A 21,763-nucleotide genomic window follows, 5' to 3' on the forward strand; every position below is an offset into this window, starting at 1 on the left:
TAGCCGAAGTGTTTGCCCCCGTTATCATCTCATTTGTCAATCCAGGCCTGGCAAATAGTAGCTGATAATTGAATTGACCTCTATTCACCATCCAGACCTGCTGTTGCGTTCTGTTTTACAGGTACAATTGCAGACAGGAATTTCAGATTCACGATGACATCCGTAAGACCAACTACAAAGTGGGTCGGATATCAGACGCTATGCCCGAGCACTACCTGGTGCAGGTAAGGACGAAACCTCGCCGCGACGTCGTGGAAAGACGCGGAGTCATCTGTCTTTACGTCTGCTCTTTTCACATGCACTTGTCAAAATTGCAGAGGGGCACAGGAACATTGTCATGCGCTGTTTTATGATCCGGGGCAGCCATTGATACAGGAATGTTGTCACCCTGCTATCAGGGCTTTGATCTGCTGTCCCCTCTGCCGTGTCTGTTCAGGCATGCAGTGTTTTGTCAGCGTTAACCCACAACTTCTGTTTACGTGTGTACGAGCTGTATAGGCCAGTAGTTTCACCTACATGAAGATCATGTCTACATTGATTTTACATCTTCTTCTCTCTTTTTTTTCACAACCAAAAAACTACTTAATCTGCCAATAGGAATCAAACCACTTCAGATCACTTATCAGATGCTTTTAGGTAGTGTGTCCGCTTGGAAAGGAAGACATATGTTAAAAATCAAAAAGTCTTTAGTGACTCTGTGACGTTATTAACCCTAACCCTAAAACTGCTTTAACTTCATACTGGTGCTGCAGAAGTAAAAACAACACCATAGAAATAATATTAATCCTCGTTAATCACACAGAAAATACACAATGCACTTAACGTCACCTGTGGATTAATTTTCTTATTTTTCTTATGATGCCCCCTTTCTTTGTTTTGCGAGTACCCTCCAGCGAATAGTGCAATTCGTAGTTGTTTTTCAGAAAGAGGCTAAAGCGACTGTGAATGAAAGATTCAATAAGGGATTTGTTGCCAGCGTAGCTTCACCAATCTGGGTATTTTACTAACCTGGAACTGGATTCAAAACGGAACCGGCTATCAGAACCCATAACCTCATTCATGTGTATTTATGTTCATATAGTACGGAAGTGCAGCAGTGTAGGAATTCATGTTCGCCTCTATGAACCACAAACGCACCATTATTTTATACTTTATTTTATAAACTGACAATTGAAGTTTGAAAAATTCAGATTCTGATAAGATTTAATCTTGGAGAGATGCAGGCGACAGAGCAGAGGTTTAACCTGTTGAGACAACAGAGTAACCAGACTGTGTCAATTGTGTTATTTGCCACCAAAAAAAGAGAAAGAAGAAGATGTTTTTGCCATTTTCCGATTTTTTGTTTTCGGTGTTTTCAGTGTGGGTGAAAGAACTTCACTAAGAAAAGCTTAACACGCGTAAACACCATTTTAAGATTTATCCAACCACTTAAGCGTTGACATATTTGCCCAGCAGAATTTACAAATGCGTGCTTCAGTGTAAGCTGGAGAAACGCTGTGTTTGGGTCAGACTCTGAGATGAAACTTGCGTTGCATTCCAGGAGGAGTATTTCATGGTGCAGGATGTGTCCAGCAAGGCAGATGTCCTCAATACCACGGGCAGCTATGGAGCGCCCAACTTTCGCCAAGTCAAGGGATCCTACCCGCTGTATGGGATGGGTCAGCCGAGCCTGAATGGCTTCAAACACGTTCTCCAGAGGCTCCAGGCGCAAGGACACGAGGTCACTGATATTTTCTTTTACAAACACCAATTTTAAGCTCGCAGGAATTGTGCATTTGTTAACCGACAGATTCTATGTTCCTAATTCTCCCGAGTCGGTGCCTGTGTTGCTCTTTTCCAGCCATGTTGTCAGTAAATATTTGAGGAGTCAAGTGCTCAGTGGAGGCTGTGGCTGAATTGTAGAACTGAGCAAACAGAAAGTTGCGGTCATGTGTACCAGTGGAAAATGAATCTCTCTGCTTACGGCAGCTAGAAAACCGTAATTAAAATGAAATTGACAAAATTATACGTCCGGCTTCTCTAAACTCCTTACTCATGTGCTGCATGTCATACGACAACAGATTGTTTCCAGTTGCTCTTGGAAGTGGGTGCAGCTAGTAGAAGGCAACTTTAAAAAGCTATTATTTGATGTCCATCGTGCTGTGCTTTTGCAAACAGGAGGTTATATTCTTCTGTGTGAGAGAGGAGCCGGTGGTTTTCCTGCACAAGGACGACGACTTTGTGCCGTACTCCCCCAGGAGGAAGGAAAACCTGCACGAGAACCTTCATGGCCTAGAGAAGGAGGAGCTGGTGGAGAGCCGGGAACTCACTATCAGGAAGGAGGTGACCAACACACACACACTTACTCAGCATCTCCACAATATAGTTTATAACGGTATTAAAACACCCCCCTCTCCCTTCCTCCACAGCTGCACGACTTTGCCAAGCTCAACGAAAACATCTTCTACATCTACAACGACATCGAGTACTTAAAAGACGAGCCTCAGAAGATCTCCATCATGTGCGAGGAGGACATCCACGTGACCGAAGAGGTCTATAAGAGGCCCATGTTCACCATGCCGACCTACAGGTTGTTTACATTGCTCCTTTTTATTAGCCCTTAGCTCCTCGGCTCACACATCAGTTTAGATGAGAATATGCCCGGCGGGTTATAAATAGTGGCGCTTGTTTGTGCAAAAGGCTGGTTGCCCTGCTTTTTCAGAAGAAAGGGGGGGGGGGGGGGAGGTGGGGGGCAGCATGAAAACTAAAAGATTGCAGCTTCCTGTTTGCAATCAGATCCGCAGCATCAGCTTTATTGTAATGCTCCATGAGCTGCGCACAACATTTCCAGAGCAAGAGAATATATTGTTCCCTGAGGAGAGCGTCTCTGACTCTCCTCTGGAAGTTTTGCAGTCCAAGGAAAGCAGCAGGATGTTTTATTATAGATAGTTTAAATTATAGGTAGTGTAATTTATAAGGGAACATCAATGATCCCATGAATTTAGATTTCTCACATCATCCCTTGTGGATTGGCGAAGGAAGAGTAAACACACCATGAGGGAGCTCAGCTGTCCATTCTTGCTTTAGGGTCAGATGTGCATGTGCTGCGTGTTATGACCTACATACGGGCAATATTGACACAACACAGGCGCGGGTTCAACTCCCGGTAACAATCTGTTGTTTTGCAGGTACTACAGATTACCACTACCAATGGAGGGAGCACCATTGGAAGAAGACTTTGACGCATTTGTTAACATACTCAGGGTAAGATCACGATACAGATTAAAACAACCTTTTTTGGTTGTGCTCCTCTTGATGGGATCTTGTTTTGATGTGCCATTAAAGTTATTAATGGCTGGAATATTCGAGAGCGTCTGGACTTCCTCACTGAGGTAGCGAAAAGGTCACAGTTTCTTTTTTTTATCCTCATAAAGCCTTTTGAATTGTTCCTGTCTGCGCTATTAATCACGAATAAGTGCGATAGTTACTAAAGAGAACGGCAGAAAAGCTGCAGTTTGTACTCGCTTCATGTCCGCTCTTTGGTCATCTGCTCTGTCTGGTTTCCGTCCTGCCCCTCGCTCACACAGGATGTTCTTTTACGTTTTGTTTTGCCCTTTTTGGGACTCTCCTGTCCTTCGAGAGGTTTTCTTCTTATCTCAACTCCGATGCTTTCAAAATGACATTAGAAACCATAAAGTATTGATTTGGTAATTTGCAGGTGAAAATACATTTAGCCATCAATCACTGTGTGTGGCAGGTTATATGTAACCATGTTGTCCTAAAAACCTTCTTTTTCCAGCAGAATTTAGGCCAGTTTTAACCTCCCTAACCAGCCAAATGATGACACCGTGCATCTCTGTTAGTTAAAGTCTTCTCTATGTGCTCTGTTTTCTTTTTTTTCAGGAGAGCCCCAGCTTGTTTCTGGGCCACGATGCGTCCCGGCGGCTTCCTGCTCTGCTCTTCAGCTGCCAGGTGGGCGTCGGCCGAACCAACTTAGCCATGATCCTGGGCACGTTGGTCATGAATCGTCTCAGGGGTGATTCACAACCACAGTAAGAACTCGGCCTTCATCACATGTTCGATAACACGGTATAATGGAGTTTTCATGGAGCGTTTTTTTGACACAAGGTAATATTGATTTGACCTCGTTTCGCAGAGTTGAGGATGCAACAGCTTCAGAGCCCAAACCACTGTTCAAGGTCATCCAGACTCTGATCAACAAGCTGCCTAATGGACAGCAAGTCATGGAAGAGGTAAAGCAGACAATATACACCATCACAACAATCTGGTAAAAGCATCTGCAGGTTCTAAACGACGAGTCTGTTAGAGAGACATCAGCAGTAAAACCTTGAACCAAAGAACCTTTTGTATATTCATATTTTCTGGGTTTTCCAAAGACTGAGAAGGAGAAGTTGTAAATGTACTGCTGTAATTGAACATTTTGGGGGAAAAACGTTATCAAACACAAGTATTTCTATATGTCTTCAAACATTACAGGATCTTTAATTCATTTAGTTTAAAATCAAAGTACATTGTTTAATTATAAAAAATGTAATGTTTGCTTTAATGTTTTTATTTGACAGGTTGACCAGGCTATCGCCCTGTGTTCAGAAATGCACAACATAAAAGAAGCAATATATGAGAACAAGACTAAGCTGGAAGGGATCGGAGAAGATTATCAAATTCAGGTTAGTTTTCTTTTCTTTTTTTTTTTACTTTAGCGGCGCTTGATCTGCTGCTCAATTGATATACTTCTAAATAAAGCAAAGAGTGACGCAGAAATCAAGCAGGATAACGATTATTATTATTATGATGATGCATAAAAGTCCTTATCAATCTGAGCCCTTGAGCTGATGGAGGGCTTTAGAGAGTGACTTTTATTGTATCATTTTCTCCTGTCTCTCAGGAAATCAAAGGGATTTTAAATGACTGAAAATAAAGAAAGACCTCACAGAACTAAGAGCTGCTAATTTGAACAGACATTTAACCTTGGTTTGTTTCTCAGGGAAGCAGTACCAAAGACTACTTTCTCAACAGAACCATGCAGAGCTTGGAGCGCTACTTCTACTTGATTGTCTTTAATGCATACCTCCATGAACAGGTAATGTTTCTTTTTTGTTTTAAATAAGGTTACATGCCATTAAAAGATAATCTGAGTTGTAACTATATGTTGCATTTTGCAGTATCCACTTGCCTTTATGTCCAACTTCAGCCATTGGATGTGCTGCCACGCGTGGCTGTACAGGTTACTGGCCTGCATGGACATATCACAGCTGTCGGCTTCGGCCGAGCTGGTAACCAGAGGAGCTCGAGTTCTGGTGAGAAATGAGGCGCACGCAGAAGATTAATGCCGTGGCGGTAGAGTTTAGATTATATCTGTGTCTGTATTCTGAAACCAAAGGATGTATTCTCAGTGTTTCTGCATACAAATGCTACTGCTGTTTCTTTCTTTCTTTTCAAATACTGATAAAGATCGCCGCATTAAGCCACTCTTTACTTCAAGATATCTCAAATCTCTCACAAGTCTTCCCACACAGTCATATAATCATCTGTATCTTCAAATGCATATTACATGTTATGTATAACTGCGAGTGTCTGCACAGGTTGCTGATGAGTGTTTGGCTCCGGACGTGCTCAGCACAGTGAAGGAGATGAAGGCGATCAACTTCAGACGAGTGCCCAAGATGCCCGTTTATGGAATGGCTCAGCCGACATCAGAGGTGCAGCACATTCCCTCATATTATCATCACATTAATAGAAAAGTTATTTACTCTTAGACAATATTTAATCACTGGATGGACTACCACTTCCATCTGGAGATGATTATTTGTACTGCTTGTCTCTCTAGGTAGTAATGTTGGGCTTATTAGAATCAAAGACTGACTTTACATATTCCCATTATCACAGAAGATGTCCACATCTAACTGACACTTTTGTAATCATCACCAATGTGCATCCTCGCAGTCAGGAATGTTAATTAGAGTACAAATAGACTCAGATGACTGACTCATGATGATTTTGACTCATGCGCTCAACTCAGGATGCTCGAGCCGGACGTCCAGCTCCTTACCGTCTAATCGTAAACTTGCTGTGTGTGCAGGCTACCGGGTCAGTTTTGGCCCATCTGACGGATGAGAAGAGGAAGCACGGCCACGTGTTGTGGGTCAACTTGCAGGAAGAGCTGGTGTTGGAAGGGAACGGTCAGATTTTTACACCGAGGGAGCCCTCGTGCCTGGACCAGTACATTCCAATTCCATCGTCTGACCCACAGCTAATAGAGGTAGAGTGATGCTTTTCAGGGCAGTTATAATCAGATAAATGATCAAGAGTACCTGAGACGGTCACTAGTTGCCATCAGAAGCTTAAGAAGTTGGTCTCATGTCCCTTCCTGGCCTGTAGAAACTGGAGACGTCTCTGAAGGAGGAGATCCTGAGAGCTCAGAAGTGGCTTGAGGTGACGCTGGAGCAGGAGAAACAGATGAAGATGTTTAAAAGCTGCCTGACGGTGCAGGAGATCTTCAACCTGCACAAAAGCTCCAACCAGGCACTCGTCAGCAAACGCATCCCCCTGCCAGACTGCAGCGCGCCCAAGGAGGAGGTAATGATGGGAAGGGATGCATAATAAACACACGTGTGCTCCAAACATGCAGGTTTGAGGGGGCTGAAGTGGCTTTCAGGTTCCTTTTTTACTGCTGATTGTAATGAAGAGAGGTGACCATGAATGAGCCTTGTGCTCCCTCTAGTGGGGAAGAATGTTACTGCACGCTTTTCACCATACGATGGCGAGCAGATGCAATTATTATGCACTTTGTCCCCCAACCACTCATATTGTATTTTATAATAATAATAATAATACATTAGACTTGTATAGCGCTTTTCTAGTAACTCAGAGACTTATTTTTTTTTAATAATTTTCTTCATTCACTGAGTTTTTTAGTTTAGTTTAGAGGTGAAATAAACATGTAAAATAAATTATATAATACATATTAACAGTTTACAAGCAATTTAATGTAGCATTGATTTCACATTTGAATGTATTTTATGTAATATGCATGATCTCTGTGGACAAAGAATATATCCAATTAAGAGTTTGCATAAAAATCTGTGTGTGTTTCTCGTTCCCAGGATTTTGATAAGCTGTTGGAGGCCATGAAGAGTGTCTTGGCTGAGGATTCACACTCAGCCTTCGTTTTTAACTGTTCCAACGGCAAAGGCAGGACAACGACCGCCATGGTTGTCTCCGTTCTGACTCTTTGGCACTTTAACGTAAGGCTCTTCTTCGAGTTTTCCAGTGACAATGATCCATTGAGTGTTTTCATGATCTAAAGTAACATATCAACCGGTGTCCTCCACCTGCAGGGTTTTCCAGATTTTGGTGATGATGAGTTTGTGAGCGTTCCTGACGCCAAGTACACAAAAGGAGAATTTCAGGTATGTACACTTAAAAAATAAAACAACGCCCACTCCTGCTTGTAAACACGCGATAACAAATTACTCCATTTATATGAACTGTGCAAACTACGGGGATCTCAAGACCAGTTCAGTCAACAACAGTTCATTCATAATGATAATTAGTTCATAAATCAATATGTCAATCAACAGATAATTCATCTTAAACTGCTTTGGTAATCCAAACATCATTTAAAAAACAAATACTGAATAAATTGGAGGATTCGATGATTTTCTGTTATATATATATATATATATATATATATATATATATATATATATATATATATGAGTTGAAACATTAGTGTATTCTCTCTCTGTCGGCCCTGTTTCTTTATTTTGGCTACCTCTTTAGTGTCGAAGCATTATTGCTGTTGCATTTTCCAGACGTCACTTGACGATCAAAAGGTCACAGCCGGTACTGTAAGGTTTTTAAACCCTTCGCTTCTCTGTTGAAGCTTTGATTTCTGTAGGTGGCACGTCATTCTTTGTTTGTTCAACTGTAATGTGTATGCTGCTGCTGCTGGTAGCATAACATGCAGGAACCTTTAGTGCACGTTTCCCTGAGTCCATAGAACGACAACTTCGTGATTTCATTACCTTTTTATGTAGTTCAGTCAAAGAAGGCAACAGAGAGTGAGAGTTTTCTCAACATGTTTGTGGTCAGAGGCGATTATTAGCCGGGTAGCGATTCACCCTGTACGCCTTTACAACTGTGTATTAAAGGGGTAGCGCTTTAAAATTGAAAAACAAAAGAATTCTGCACCTGTGATTGAAAGCTTTGGCCAAACAAAGCCAGAAGCCAAAGTCTTTCCTCCGTGGTGTGAATAGTGTCTGTGAATTAGAGCTGCTTGGTGTTTTAATTGATTCAGAGTTGTGAAAGTGAATCGGTGTGTGGAACCTGCTGGCCGTGTCCTCGGCACCATAAAAATGGACACACAGAGAGGCAGCACTCTGCAGGCACACAATGCCACGTGTCAATCACTGCAGCGCGGCCACCCGAGTTTCTGGGATACACAGAGTGGTCGCCACGGAAACCTCGTCAGCCTCCAGTTTAACCTCTGAAGGATGTGTGATGTTGCCGTCCCCAGGGCCTTATCTGCCAAGCGCGTGTTGCTATGGCTGTGAAGGCGTCACGTGATGGAGGCGCTGGTGTGGTGTGATGTAATCCTCTCCTGGTGGGATGTAGTGTTTAGTGAGCCTCTGATAATCTGTGAAGAATCTGTAGTTCTGAAGTAACTAGAATTTATATTTATTAAATTACTAAGTAAGTAACTAGTGGGTGTAAAAGAGAGAATATTAAACTGTATAATACTTAAATTCATCAGGTGGTCAGACATGACTCCAAATAATAAGAAATGTTGCTTGTCGTGTGAATAAGCAACTGTTTGGCATTTCAACTTAAAAGGTGAGAATAAGTCAATTTGCTGCTTCCAAGTCGCCAAAAAAGGAGTTGATCAACTTGAGCTTAAAGCTGCATTCACACCAAATCAGGTTTTTTACGGCGATTAGCAGAGGGTTGTGCGTCAATGTGGGAATGCCACTTCAATGGCCCTTTTGATTTGAATACCCCATTGATTGGCGATCACGTGACAGCAGCGTGACCTCGGGTTGCAATTCTCCAATAGTCGATTCTGTGTTCCTTTTCTACATCCCCTGAGGTCCCCACAGCCACAGCCCAAACGCATTACCCACATTCAGACAAATGGGAGGACTGCCGTTTTTGCTGCAACGCCTTATTTGGTGTGAATGCAGCCTAAGTCATAAATAGCCTTAAATAAATGTTTTTTTTTTAGTCCTTGTGTATATTTGAAGAAATAGTTTCAGTAATGTTCTCTATTACGTTGGGACGGTTAACTGGCTTTTTGTTATTGACTTAACTAATATTAAAAGTGCAAAGTACGGGCATACCATGTAAAGCTCCAGAAAACATGAATAACTTTAATAACATAGATTTAGTTGTTGTGTAAAGTCAGCCTGTGTATGAAAAGACATGTCGTGGATTGTGACTTCCAGCAGAATACAAAGGTGAGAAATAAATAGTACCCTGTGAGAAAAAAGTAAAGGTCAATCTGACACCGATTGTGTTTTTCAAAAGGGCAGTGGTATGGCTGCATGCTGATGCTGTCTGTCTGAGACGCACACTGTATGAGTTTATAGGGTTTTTACTGCAGGTTTGTTCTGGTCTCTGCTCATTAGCTCTCCTCCCTCTCCTCCCTCTCTGCCTCCTGCTGCTTCTTCTTCTCATCTTTGTAGCTTCATTACATTTCGATCCATGTGTTTTTAATGTTCATTTGTCTGTTGTGTCTGCTGTGCAGGTTGTGATGCAGCTGGTGCGTTTGCTGCCCGACGGCCACAGGATGAAGAGGGAGGTGGACATGGCCCTGGACTCTGTCAGCGAGACCATGACCCCCATGCACTACCACCTGCGAGAGATCATCATCTGCACGTACAGACAGGTACAGCCCATCTCCCTGGAGTATTCATTACCCGGTAGTTGAAAGATACAAGGACAGATAGATCTTAAACATGTAAAAAAATTATAAACAATAATAGGAGGGGTTGGACAGCTAAAAGAAACAGCTGGTGTGTGTGTGTGTGTGTGTGGTGTACTTTTTGCAAAAGTTTTGTCTTCAAAAGCAAATACTTTGAACTTCCTGGGCGATGTCTGTATTGATACATCAAATTATAAAAATAACAAACACTGCATACTTATGAATCTGGCCCCCTTATACTGGGACACTATCAGCACGTTGATAAGGATGTAGCTGCAGTTACACATTAGCCCCATAGATGGCGTCGAGAACTTGTTCAGACGCTTCGAGGATCCCAGAGTAATGAATGAGAGAGAATCCACTGCTCTGTGGGCAGGAGCTTAGAAAGCGATTGTGGCGCAACATAACTTATCTCTAAAACTCAATGGAATTCCTTTGGATCTAAATGGAAAAGAGTGAGAGGGGGGAAAAAAAGGCAGGAAAAAGAAATGATTACTTTGTGGGTTTTTCAGGCTGGATCTTTTTAAGTTTTATTAAGTGTGCCTGCTGTACAAAGCACATGGGGCACACTGTCACAAACAGGGCTCAAACCAATCCCTCTTTGAACCCATAGCATCATACTGTCACCTAGAACAATGATTCAAACTTTAAACGCTTCCCTGGGCTGTTTAAGGCCCTTTCAGATTTTTCATGAGGTGTGTGTTGTGTGGAACTCACTCTAAACTCCATTCCCTGAAAGTTTCTCAACAAAAAAATGTTTTAATTTCCACACTTGATGCACAATTTCTTTCTCAGAAACATAGGCAAATGTGTCCTCACTCACCCAATGTTACTCTTTGTGACATAACTTAAGTTTAAGTCTGATGCTCCTTGTCTTGTACAAAGATGATGGGAGTCTTTAACCTGCGACCGCTCCTATACAGTAAACAATAGGTACACGTGTAGTACACCGGTAGTCTCTGACCGCTCATAGCGAAGACATTTTTTGCATAAGTAATTAGTAAATGCAGATAAGGAGAAACGGAGGTAGTAGAGAAGTTGTTAAAAAAAGGATGAAAACCAGCTGCATATCTGAAAGATGTTCCAGCTAATGTGGACACAAAGATTGAAAGGCTTTATTGTAACATGGCATACGCATAAAGAGAACAAAAAGAGCTCGTAGTGGGGCTTTGAAGACCTATCTGGACAAGGTCTCTCCTGATGCTGTGGCCACTGCAGGACCACGGCTCTGTTTTAGCCATTTGTAATGCAGACTGTAATCATTGTGCCTCTGTGCACCGTCAGCCGTTCTTAGCACGCTGGAGGCACCCGGTCCTGTCTCCACCGTATCAATGGGCCTCATTGTCCTATGAACCTTGTCTTTCGCCTATATTCTCCCTCCGTCTGTCACTTTCTGATGCCAGGCTCCAAGAAAAGGCTCGCTCTGGGCTCACTTTCAAATCAATTAGGTAATTTGTATGATGATTGCATCAGCACTAACGAAGGTTTTCTACACGTATTTTACACCTTTTTGTGTTTTAAATATTGTGAGGTGAAAACGCTCCAGTTCAAAATGATTATTTGAATAAAACAAATAGCTCTTATGTTTGTAGTTGTGCTCGTTCTTTCCTAACGAGGATAATTACATTGGACCCTGTGGAGGCTTTTACCACTAGTACTTTATAAGTGGGTCCCTTTTTTGTTTGTGTCACGCACTCGCATGAGTTTCCTGCTATTTCTATTGATCGACAGTCGGCGGCTGTAACAAAAGAAGTAGCGTGGCAATGCGTCAGCAAAGGCAGTGAAGAAGAAGGCCGCCAGCTAGCTCCCGTAAATGTAAACAATGCATTATTCAAGACATCATTTTTTAAATAAAAAAACAGCTTTACAAGTGTTTCCGAGGAGGGAAATGCACACAACATGTTTGTTGGGCTCAGGGATACGCACACGTTTTGGTGAGAAAGGCTGGATGTGAACAGAACTTTTTTTAACTGCTGAGATCTGTGAACGCCGCGACATCGCTGAAAAGTTATCCGATCAGACAATCGTACAAGTTTTAAACCAACTCCGACGTTAGCCAAAGCCATTTAAAAGTAGGTGAACAATAACATACCCAAAGTGTTTGTTTTAAACATCCATTAAAGTTTACAGACTAACTTTATGCTTCAATATTACATTTTTTAAACAATTTTGACTACTTTCCCACAGTTTTTCTTATTTGCCTCCATAAGACTTCTTTTTTAGCGATGTTGCCATTTCCAGATGTACGTGGTTATCATACAATGTTATCGTAATTAATAGAAATTACGGCCAAAACTACAGAAACGGGACCCAAATTTGTAATAAATCAAAATGATCTTTTAACCCTGCTTTAGCGGACCTCAGGTTGGCACTACGTTCCCCTTTCAGCCTTTCCCTTCCTGCTTGAACCAGCAGGCCAGGTGATAAACAATGCCAGATGTTGCTAGAACCCGGCAGGCAGTAGCAGACGAGAGAGTGGGGAGAAAGAAAGGGGGGAAGAAGAGGGGAAAAACTTTCACCCCCAACTCTCTCTCTCTCTCTCTCTCTTCTCGTAGTCCTCCCTCCTCTATAGCACCCTCCTCCCCTTTGACAGTGGTTGGAAAATGTGTCTTTGATAGAGAAAAAATATATTTACACTGGGACCCGAACCGTCCGCCAGCTCCCAGAGGGGCCTGGGAAGGGGGGATGGTGGGATTTCTTTTTTTTTTGGGGGGGGGGGCAGGGGATGGGTTGTTCTTGAAGGGCCTGTAAATCCCTGCTGCCAACCAGGCGTGACCTTGCTTTGCAGATGCGTCCTCCAACATCAAGGCCAACGCAATGGAGAGACTACTTCCTCTCCTCCACTACCTCCTCCTCCTCCTCCTCCTCCTCCTCCTCCACTACCTCCTCCTCCTCCTCCTCCTCCTCCACTACCTCCTCCTCCTCCTCCTCCACTACCTCCTCCTCCTCCTCCTCCTCCTGCACAGGAATCAGCTGCAGAGTCCTTTCTTTCCATCGTCAAGCCAGTTTTTAGATTAAAAATCGCCTCAAGCAATCTGCACGCTGGCGCGAATGTTGATATTGTTCCTTTTCTTTGTGGAGTGTGTATGGGACACGGGCTGAGTTTATTGGACAATCAGAAATGATTTGGAGTTTAGCAGAGAATCGGATATTTTCTCAGCGTATACACCAACATCTTCACTATCCCTCAATTTCCACCTCTTACTTCTCTGGTTGTTTGTTTGTATCGCAGCTTTCCCGTTTTACCACAATTCCTAATTTCTTCTCAGCATATTCCTCAAACAAATATATATTCTCCGTTCATCCAGGATAATTGAGCTTCTTCATACCTTCTATTACCACCAGGCAGGGGGTCGCACATCCTTGTCTGATGTATCCCGACTTCTCACTGCATGTGCAGAAAATGTGATCACTGAAGACCACTGGACTTCACCCAGTTCATCAAGAGGGTATTAAAAGCTTGTCTGTGTGTCTGTGTCTGTGTCTGTGTGTGTGTGTCTGTGTGTGTGTGTGTGTGTGTGTGTGTGTGTGTGTGTGTGTGTGTGTGTGTGTGTGTGAAGAAAGGCCCTCATGGTTTGGACGGGGCAGTGGAAAAATGTTTTCAGAGAGGGGAGAGTTTTCTTGAGGAAAGGTAGTTGACGTCTGTAGGGAAGAAGAAGGCGGAGGTACGGGTGAGGCTTGACGGGACCACCGCAGCACTGACAGCCTGATTAATTTGACTAACGAAGAAGAGCAAGGGATAAGAAAGAAAGAACATCAGAATGAGGGAGAAAAAAAGTAAGAAAGAGGCAGCCAAAAAAAACACATTCTTAAGCTTTGCACTTTAAGCATACCTTTTATTTAAACACAATTAGGATGGACACTTGACATAAGTGGGCCAATTACAAGCGGGAGTTGGTAACGGCCAAGGGAAATATTGGCAGGTAAATGAGTGCACTTCAACGAGAGACAGGTTCTTCTTCTTCTTCTTCTTCTTCTTCTTCTTCTTCTTCTTCTTCTTCTTCTTCTTCTTCTTCTTCTTTTTCTTCTTCTTCTTCTTTTTCTTCTTCTTCTTCTTCTTCTTCTTCTTCTTCTTCTTCTTCTACTCGCGGCCCCTGAAAAGAGGCTCTTATTAAGATCCATCACAGGGTGGGAGGGAGCAAAGTGGGAGAGCCAGAGGTTGTTGTTTTTATTCATAATTTCCAGCCTCTCACATGCCAATAGCCGTATTTGCTGTGGCTGTCTACAAAATGACTTATTTTGACCGTATCCCCTCAGAGCAGGTGCAACCAGCTGAGCTATTTGGACACCGTCTCTCTGTGCACTCTTAGTTCCGAGAGTTGTGACGCAATACTTTGTGTGTGTGTGGAAGTACACACAGAGGTAAAGAAAGTGTCTCTGGGGACTTTCCGGAGGGGTTTTACGCAGCTGCTACGAGTCAGCTGCTGTTCAGGAGCTCATTTATTTTAAGGTAGTTTCCAAACCTTTAAAAGATTTCTAATGATACTCTAATACATGCTGTGAGTGTTTGATGTCCAACATGACATGATGCATTAGAGGGCGGCTGAATTCACTTGTAAAGTTGATGCTAACCTAATAAACATTTCTGTCATTGATGTGCCTTGTTAAGAAAGTGTAAAGAGTAGCTTACATCTGCACGAGGTACTAATTGATGCCAAGATCCTTGGGGGAATATTGAAATGATTTTTCCTACTCTCTGTCAGCAGGGTCATCCCACTTCCTTTTTAAAGTATGATTCAGTGGTATTTATGGCCCGTATACACAATGGAAGGCAGAGAGTAGGCAGGTGTTTGTTGGAGCAGGGCAATTTCACTGATTTTAGCACGTCTTCAACCAAAGCTGTGGAACTAATCAGTGAAATCTCCAGGTGCAACTATTACACACAAATAAAACTTTTCAAACTTCTCAATTATAATCATTTCCAGACTGCTTATTATTCTAACTTTTCCTTTTCTACCATCATGACTGTGTTCAAAGTTTAAGTGGCTTTGTCACTTAGTACTGTATACACTTTTAGGTTTACTGTTATTCAAACGACATGCTTTGCAATGCTTTTGATGTGATTTCAAATATTATTTTCAACACTCAACAAACAGAACTTGTACTGCGTACATTCAGCGTTCAGGTTAATTGGTACACCTACCTATGCAATTACAACCTATGCAAAACAATTCACCAGCTCCAAAAATAAAATAAGAATAATTATCAAATGTAATATTCCTATGCAAATGATATAACTTACCCACATGTTATGTGCAGTATGTGGGAGTCTAAATGCTTAAAGCAACTGGGTAATTGGGTTTCTTGTTCTTGTTATCTCTTTTTAGTGTCTGATGTTATTTTTGTCACCAGCCTCTGGCTTACATCAGTTTTTTATTTCACACTGAGCAGGTAGTGTTTGTCAGTCCAGCTAACAAAAAAACGTTTAGCTGCTGAAGGCTGAGAAATCTCCGCGAGTAGTTTGATAATAGGGAGTCTTTGAAAGAATTTAAAGTGATCGAGCTCTTGTGCTCTGCTTCACTCCACTTTAGCAAGCGCCATGTTTTTCCTCCTAGCCTTATCCCCTTTTACCCTGAATAACGGAACTGCCCCAGCCTGCCCTTTGCCCTGACCTCCCTCATGTCCCTCAACCCCCTCTTAACCACTGGCCCCAGCACAGCGCTTCAGACCTCACTGAGCGCTGCACAGAAGGGTTGCCATTTCCTGCCCCCCTCACACTAAACCTGTCATTCCCGCCAGCCCCACAGAACGGGAATAACTACCCCCAAAACCACGCATGAGTGTTTTAACATGCCCCCAGTAGCTGTGGTCATGGTATCTGACGGATCCGGTTAAGCCCTAAATCATTTCGCCAGGAAATGGACCACCTTTTTTTTTTTGGTCTAAGCTTTCACACTAGCTAGCTACTGGCACTGAACAAATACTTACGGGAACACAATCTCAACGGTGAAGTCACTTAAATGCCAACCATGTGGGATATGCAGGAGTCGTGACTGGGTTGCGTTGCACTTTCACAATGCCCCAGCAGGGACGCCGTGTTTCGTACGTGAGGACAGTTGAGCAACAGATGAAATCCGTGTTAACGACGGCATAACTACTCCTTAAGTGCCAACAACTCACAAGGTCAGCGAGGAACATTCAGACCCGCCTTGTCAAAAGACTTGTGTTCTGCCACAGAGACGGCTCGCAGCACACCAAGTCTCCTGCAGCAACATTCTCTTACGTTTCTCTAATATGTGTCGCGACAAAAAGTAAGAAAATCAATTCCAGATTCACCGAACGCTCTTAACCATTCAAATCTGCTGAATGATGTATCCCACTTGATCATAAATTGGAGGCGTGTGGCAGTTTATTATTAGGATAGGCAGCGCCTCCTCAACACTGTATAAGGGCAGGTGTACCGTGTGCAAGTACTCTACACATGCCCAAGAATAGGAAAGATGCACCAACAAGTGCTGTACGGAAAATAACTTCAGCAGTAGTAACATTTAGTTACTGTTAGATCCATTTAAACAAAGGCAACATGTGATGTGATGTCAGTACTTATATTACAGGAAAATCTAAGAGCAGTATGTAAGCCAATCAGAAGCTGAACGCACGTAATAGCGTCCTCCAAGGGTTTTTATAGTCCTAATTGTGTTCAATGTACCGATAGTATTTCTTAAACGCACATATTAATAATCCAACCATTATAATTACTCTTTAAACTAAATTAGATTTTACAGTATTATTGCGTTTTTCTATGTTGCTCAAATTTTAAACTTAAAAATGTGTGTACTGTGAAAAGGATGATGTTTGTTTCTTATCTTGGTAAGAGTGCTAATGATCACTCATAACATTTCCTCTTAAGAGACAGAGCAACAATAAGAATCCCAGAATCGATGGGTACAAATCGTGGACATGAACACATATTAGTTTGCTGCCTGAGGCCCGTTGTTCTTTCCTTCTTTGAAATAGTCATTATTATGACACAGGTCTCATATGTGCTGGCATTTTAAAAAGTGGTGAATTTAAAATAGATTTATGACCTTCACACATTCCATAGATTGACAGGGTTAGGGTTAGGGTTAGGGTTAGGGTTGGGACCACTCAACAATAGACGGGCGCATTCAGAGATCAGACTGAAGACAGAAGAAAAGCAGCAGTAGCCCTGTGAGGATATAACAACCATTATACTACATCAAACTACATCTTGGATGAGGAAAAGTAGAGAGACTGCTTTTGCTATTTTAGGATCCATATGACTAATGAGGCAAAGCCTAGTTCAAGACCTTTGATTCACTGCCCACATGTCTGATTTGTTTCAGTCATTCAAAGACATCTACTTTAGCGCGTTTGTTGTCATTGCTGGCTTTCTCCGTGGTTGGAAAAGTGGGCACGTGGATTAAGAATGGGTACGTCATCTTTTCTGCTAGAGCCAAAAACAATGGTGAGAGAAAGATTGGTACAAAGATGCCGACAAGAATGGATGAGTACGCAAGCCGAGCTATGCTATTGTTACCCCAATTGCAGAAAACATTTAAATTGGCATTTTGGCATCGTCTTTGATCAACATGATAAATGTGAAATGAACTGCTTCTTGCAGCTGTTTCTGCCGGTTCTATGTTGTGCGCAAATGCCAACAAGGGTGGATATGTCTCTACTGATTGGTAGGAAAAAATTATCCCTTTTCTCAAACTGAAAATGGGCGAATATGAACAAACAAAACTGAATAATTGTAAAAACAATGTTGCAATTCTGTCTGATTGTCAGGCTAGTGCCAGAGGTTGATTTATTATTATATTCTTCTCCTCTGGGATCCATGAATGTCTGGACCAAATTTCATGACAATGCATTGTTAGTTATTTCAGAATCAAACCAACAAACAGACAACATGGTCGTCACAGCGTCTTTGTGACTCTCACAAGTCAACCATCAATACATTTGCTTTCTATTAACCCTCCAGCATCAATACAAAATGCCAACTGTGGCCAAGACTACAAATTTGATTAGAAAAAAACTCCAGGGGGTTTTGAAATATCTGAAGAGTTGTAGCTCGCAGACGTACCATTTTAATGCCCCAGCATTGGGTTTGCATGCACAAGATATTTTGATAGCTCAGTAACGGATTGATTCACAGTCTCCATGTGCTCTGTTGCCAGGCATGTGCACGTACAGAATGTACCATAATGCGTGTGGTTAATGTGGGCAGATATTCCAGTCTCTATGTAGGCTAAATTGATGAGCCCTGTCTCCTCCTGTGGCTTTTGTAATCTCTGCTCACCAAACACGTGATGTATTTCTGCATGGGAAATTGGCCTTTTTCTAGTCAAACGCCTATTTGACCATTGATTATACAGTACATTCCTTCTTTAGTTCCCCATGTTTTTCGGCTTATTTTTTTGTGTTGGACACAATTTGTTTGATTCTTTACTAGAGCGGTTAAATATTCAGCTTAAATATATAAGGAAGGTTAAATCTATATTCTGACAGAGATCATAATCCACAAGACTTTGCTCGTGATGTCATGAGAAAGTATCTGAACTTTGAGTCTTAATCAAGTTACATTTTCACATTCATTTTCAAGCCCTCGGCTCGATGTACAGACTGGTTGATGGCATATCTAAATACAGTATGCGGATTGACACAGCTTGCCCCTTAAATCCACCTCAACCTCCTACTTCTTGATTTAATCAGCGTAGTGTGGCTCAGCGACTGGAAAAAGACAGACTGAGGATTGGAATCTGTAGAAACCATTAACATAAAGGCATCTCCGTCCAGCAGCTCCCTTTTTTTTAACAGGAGTTTTGGGCACCATCTTTATCCATAAAGATCAGTTCTGCAGCTTGAAGCCAGATGATATATAACTTAGATTGTTTTGCTACTGGCCAACCTGGCAGGCAGCAGACTGGGTGAGAGGATGGTCCTCAAAATATGCCAGCGCTGGTTCGGTTCATGCAACCTGGAGGAATACATCAGAAGCATGTTCATATACTTCTCTCACTTTCACACTTTCCAGCATACTACACTAGGATGTTCAAAGCTTTTAATAACGCTAATAGTATTTATAGTTAATAATATTTATTTCACCTTTCTAATCAAAGTTTACACAGACTATTAGCAACATTGAGATAGAGCATGCAGTTTTATAGAAGTAGACTAAATAAAAAGAGAGTGATGATTGGAGATTTCACTTGAAAAGCCAAAAGAGTTAGGATTCAATAATCCATAACAAACACGAGGGGATAACAGCTCCATTGAAATGATTTGAATGACAGGTGAGAGCATAAATATATATTTTACCCTTTGAGCAGCTGTCTGTAGGCACTATGTTTCTTTTGATGTAGTAATGGATGTTGTTATATTATTATCTGGCAGGCAGCTACCAAAACATGGAAATGGAGGATATTTCTTAAAATCTTCTTTTAATTCAGACTCTGCCTTTAACCCTAACCCTAGTATTAGGACCAGTGGGCAGCTACTATACAGCGCCCGGGGAGCCGTGTGGGGGTCCGGTGTCTTGCTCAAGGACACCTCGGCGGTGCCCAGAAGGTGGACTGGTACCTCTTAAAGTACCAGTCCATACTCCATACCTGATCGGGGACTTCGGTTCCCAAGACAAGTCCCTACGGACTGAGCTTCTGCTCTGAGAGAAACAGGAATGGAAAATAATTGTTAAATTTGAGAGAAAGAATGAACATTTGTGCACCATATTGTGTAAACAAATGATCAAAGATTTGCCTGTCTCTGTCATTTTTGAGTGTAGTTTGTATTTCTATTTCTGTCTAACATGTTTACCATCTAAACATGGTGATGTTAGCATTCAAACAAGCTGACCATCAAAGGACATATCAACAAGATTACATGCTTAATGCTGCATGCCAAATTCTATGAGATTAAAGCTATCCTTTGGTGTTTTTCACCTCTAGAAGCGCTATGGAGCAGTTTTTTATGAGCGGCTTAGGATGCACAAGCATGAGCACGTCGGCGACACGATACACAGCCCTGACACTATTCCACTGATCTACAGGTCGCTGTAATGTGCCAAGAAACATAGCAATTCACCAAGAAAGGCAAGGAAAAAGAAGACTGCAAGCTACTTAACATTGATGTAAATAATACCAGATTTCAATTGTTTGAAAAAATCAAAGACAACTTTTGTTTGTTTACAAGAAAACTCGACCGGGTTCCTTTTAAGATCCAATAACATTTAAACATGCAACATCACTTGCTAATTATAGCATTCTTAACATACAAATTCATTTTACTATTTGTGATTTGAGCTGAATGTTCAAAAGTTGGAGTTTAGCTTAAGTGCACCTGAGTCTAAGTAAGTTTAAGTTCAAAGAACTAGTGGTGACGGAGCCGACAGTGCATCGCCTCACTTCGCCTGCGTCTTTGCCAAAAAGTCACATTTTGACACCCCGCAAAGACTACAGCCGACGGCCAACTAGCACGTACGTTCCGCACCTGCGTGAGACAAATTAGCTCCATCACAGCAGGCGGCGGTTGTCTGTATTCGTCATTGGAAAATAGGGAAACTGGAAGAACTATGACTGTAAATATAATAATATATATTAAACCGCGTTTGCCGACCACTTTCACATCACTCTCGCCTACCGCTTATCTTCATTCCAGATAGCCGTGTCGTTGTGAAACTGTCCGTGTAGTGGAATGATCGGATGAGATGAAGATGAAAAAGAGAGCCTCTGTGTGTGTGCGTTCATTTGTCTTCTAGTGCACTGATTCGCTTAAGCTGAGAGAGCAGAGTAATTTATTTTGCAGAAGGACTGACAAGTGCTGAAGGTCGACAGATGCTCACCGACAGCCCGACATTGACCGACGGCCGATAATCGGTTTGGTGTGTCACTGCCTTCAGACTAATGAGAGTTAAGCCAAGCTACACAGTGTAGAGCTGAGCCTGATGAGCAGTCTGAGATCCTACAATGGGAACTGTGCAGGTCATTAACCTCTTGTGAGTCATGTACAGACGTGGTGGCGTCTATGGAGAAGCCAACACGTCATAGTGAAAATGAGTCACGTGTGAAATCCATTTTATGTGTGTGTGCAGGCGACAAAGATCCACAGAGAGGAACAAATAGTGATACAGAATGCTTAAAGATAAAATGTTACGGTTCAATTGAAATATCTTTTATATATTCATATATAATATAAGCTCTTTGAAATCTGTTAGCTTTGGCAACAAAATTCGTCTTGGATAGAAAGTAGTTTCAGAAATTGCAGTCGAGTCCTGGTTTGTAATGAACTTACCTGAAAATCATCGTGTATACTTGACTTTGAGTTGTCTGTACATTGAGTCGAGGAGCCATGTGTAGGCTGCCTGTCCACTCTAGACAGGTCGGGGTTTGGTTTAGGATTTGGGTGGGAGGTGTTCTTGCAGAATCTGATGAATGGCTGCTTGTACAAACCTGGGTGGGAAGGGCCAATATGGATTGGCCTTTTTACCTCAGCAACCCCATCAGCTGGTAATTGGCACCATATGTCAAGCAGACGGACCTCTCTATAATGTGCCCACAGAAAGGTCGACCCTCAACACTTACCTGCCACGATTCAGGGATTTAACTGTGATGCTACCTCCAAAAGCCATTACTTTGCTTTATAGATGAGCTATTCTTTTTTTTGAAAAATATCAATATGGTACATTTAAATGACTAGAAAAAGTTTGTAAGGGATTTAAAAAATAAATAAAGTTAGTATCGAGGTACAGTTGGTGCAAAATCTGTACGGTCCAACTTTTTCAGATTACGGAAAAATAACCAGTTCCTCTTAAAATAGTTTTTATGCTTTTAACACCAGTTTATTCATGTGCTAATTTATCTGACTTAACAAATAATCAGAGAG

General features: G+C 42.0%; 1 protein-coding gene across 7 annotated transcripts in view; it reads left to right on the top strand.

The window, feature by feature from the left end:
* pald1a (phosphatase domain containing paladin 1a) overlaps positions 1-21,763 on the top strand; it is a 44,025-nt gene that overhangs the window by 9,437 nt on the left and 12,825 nt on the right. For all 7 annotated transcript variants that reach the window (XM_029456654.1, XM_029456656.1, XM_029456653.1 and 4 more), the window contains 16 exons: positions 122-224; positions 1,541-1,720; positions 2,158-2,322; positions 2,409-2,569; positions 3,168-3,243; positions 3,883-4,031; positions 4,136-4,232; positions 4,563-4,667; positions 4,985-5,080; positions 5,163-5,297; positions 5,583-5,699; positions 6,080-6,259; positions 6,379-6,576; positions 7,104-7,244; positions 7,338-7,409; positions 9,746-9,886. In XM_029456654.1, the coding sequence (XP_029312514.1) occupies positions 122-224; positions 1,541-1,720; positions 2,158-2,322; positions 2,409-2,569; positions 3,168-3,243; positions 3,883-4,031; positions 4,136-4,232; positions 4,563-4,667; positions 4,985-5,080; positions 5,163-5,297; positions 5,583-5,699; positions 6,080-6,259; positions 6,379-6,576; positions 7,104-7,244; positions 7,338-7,409; positions 9,746-9,886 (2,116 nt within the window). The remainder of the gene's footprint in view (positions 1-121; positions 225-1,540; positions 1,721-2,157; positions 2,323-2,408; positions 2,570-3,167; positions 3,244-3,882; positions 4,032-4,135; positions 4,233-4,562; positions 4,668-4,984; positions 5,081-5,162; positions 5,298-5,582; positions 5,700-6,079; positions 6,260-6,378; positions 6,577-7,103; positions 7,245-7,337; positions 7,410-9,745; positions 9,887-21,763) is intronic.

Source organism: Cottoperca gobio, chromosome 19, assembly GCF_900634415.1.
Source record: "Cottoperca gobio chromosome 19, fCotGob3.1, whole genome shotgun sequence".
Classification (NCBI taxonomy): Eukaryota; Metazoa; Chordata; class Actinopteri; order Perciformes; family Bovichtidae; genus Cottoperca; species Cottoperca gobio.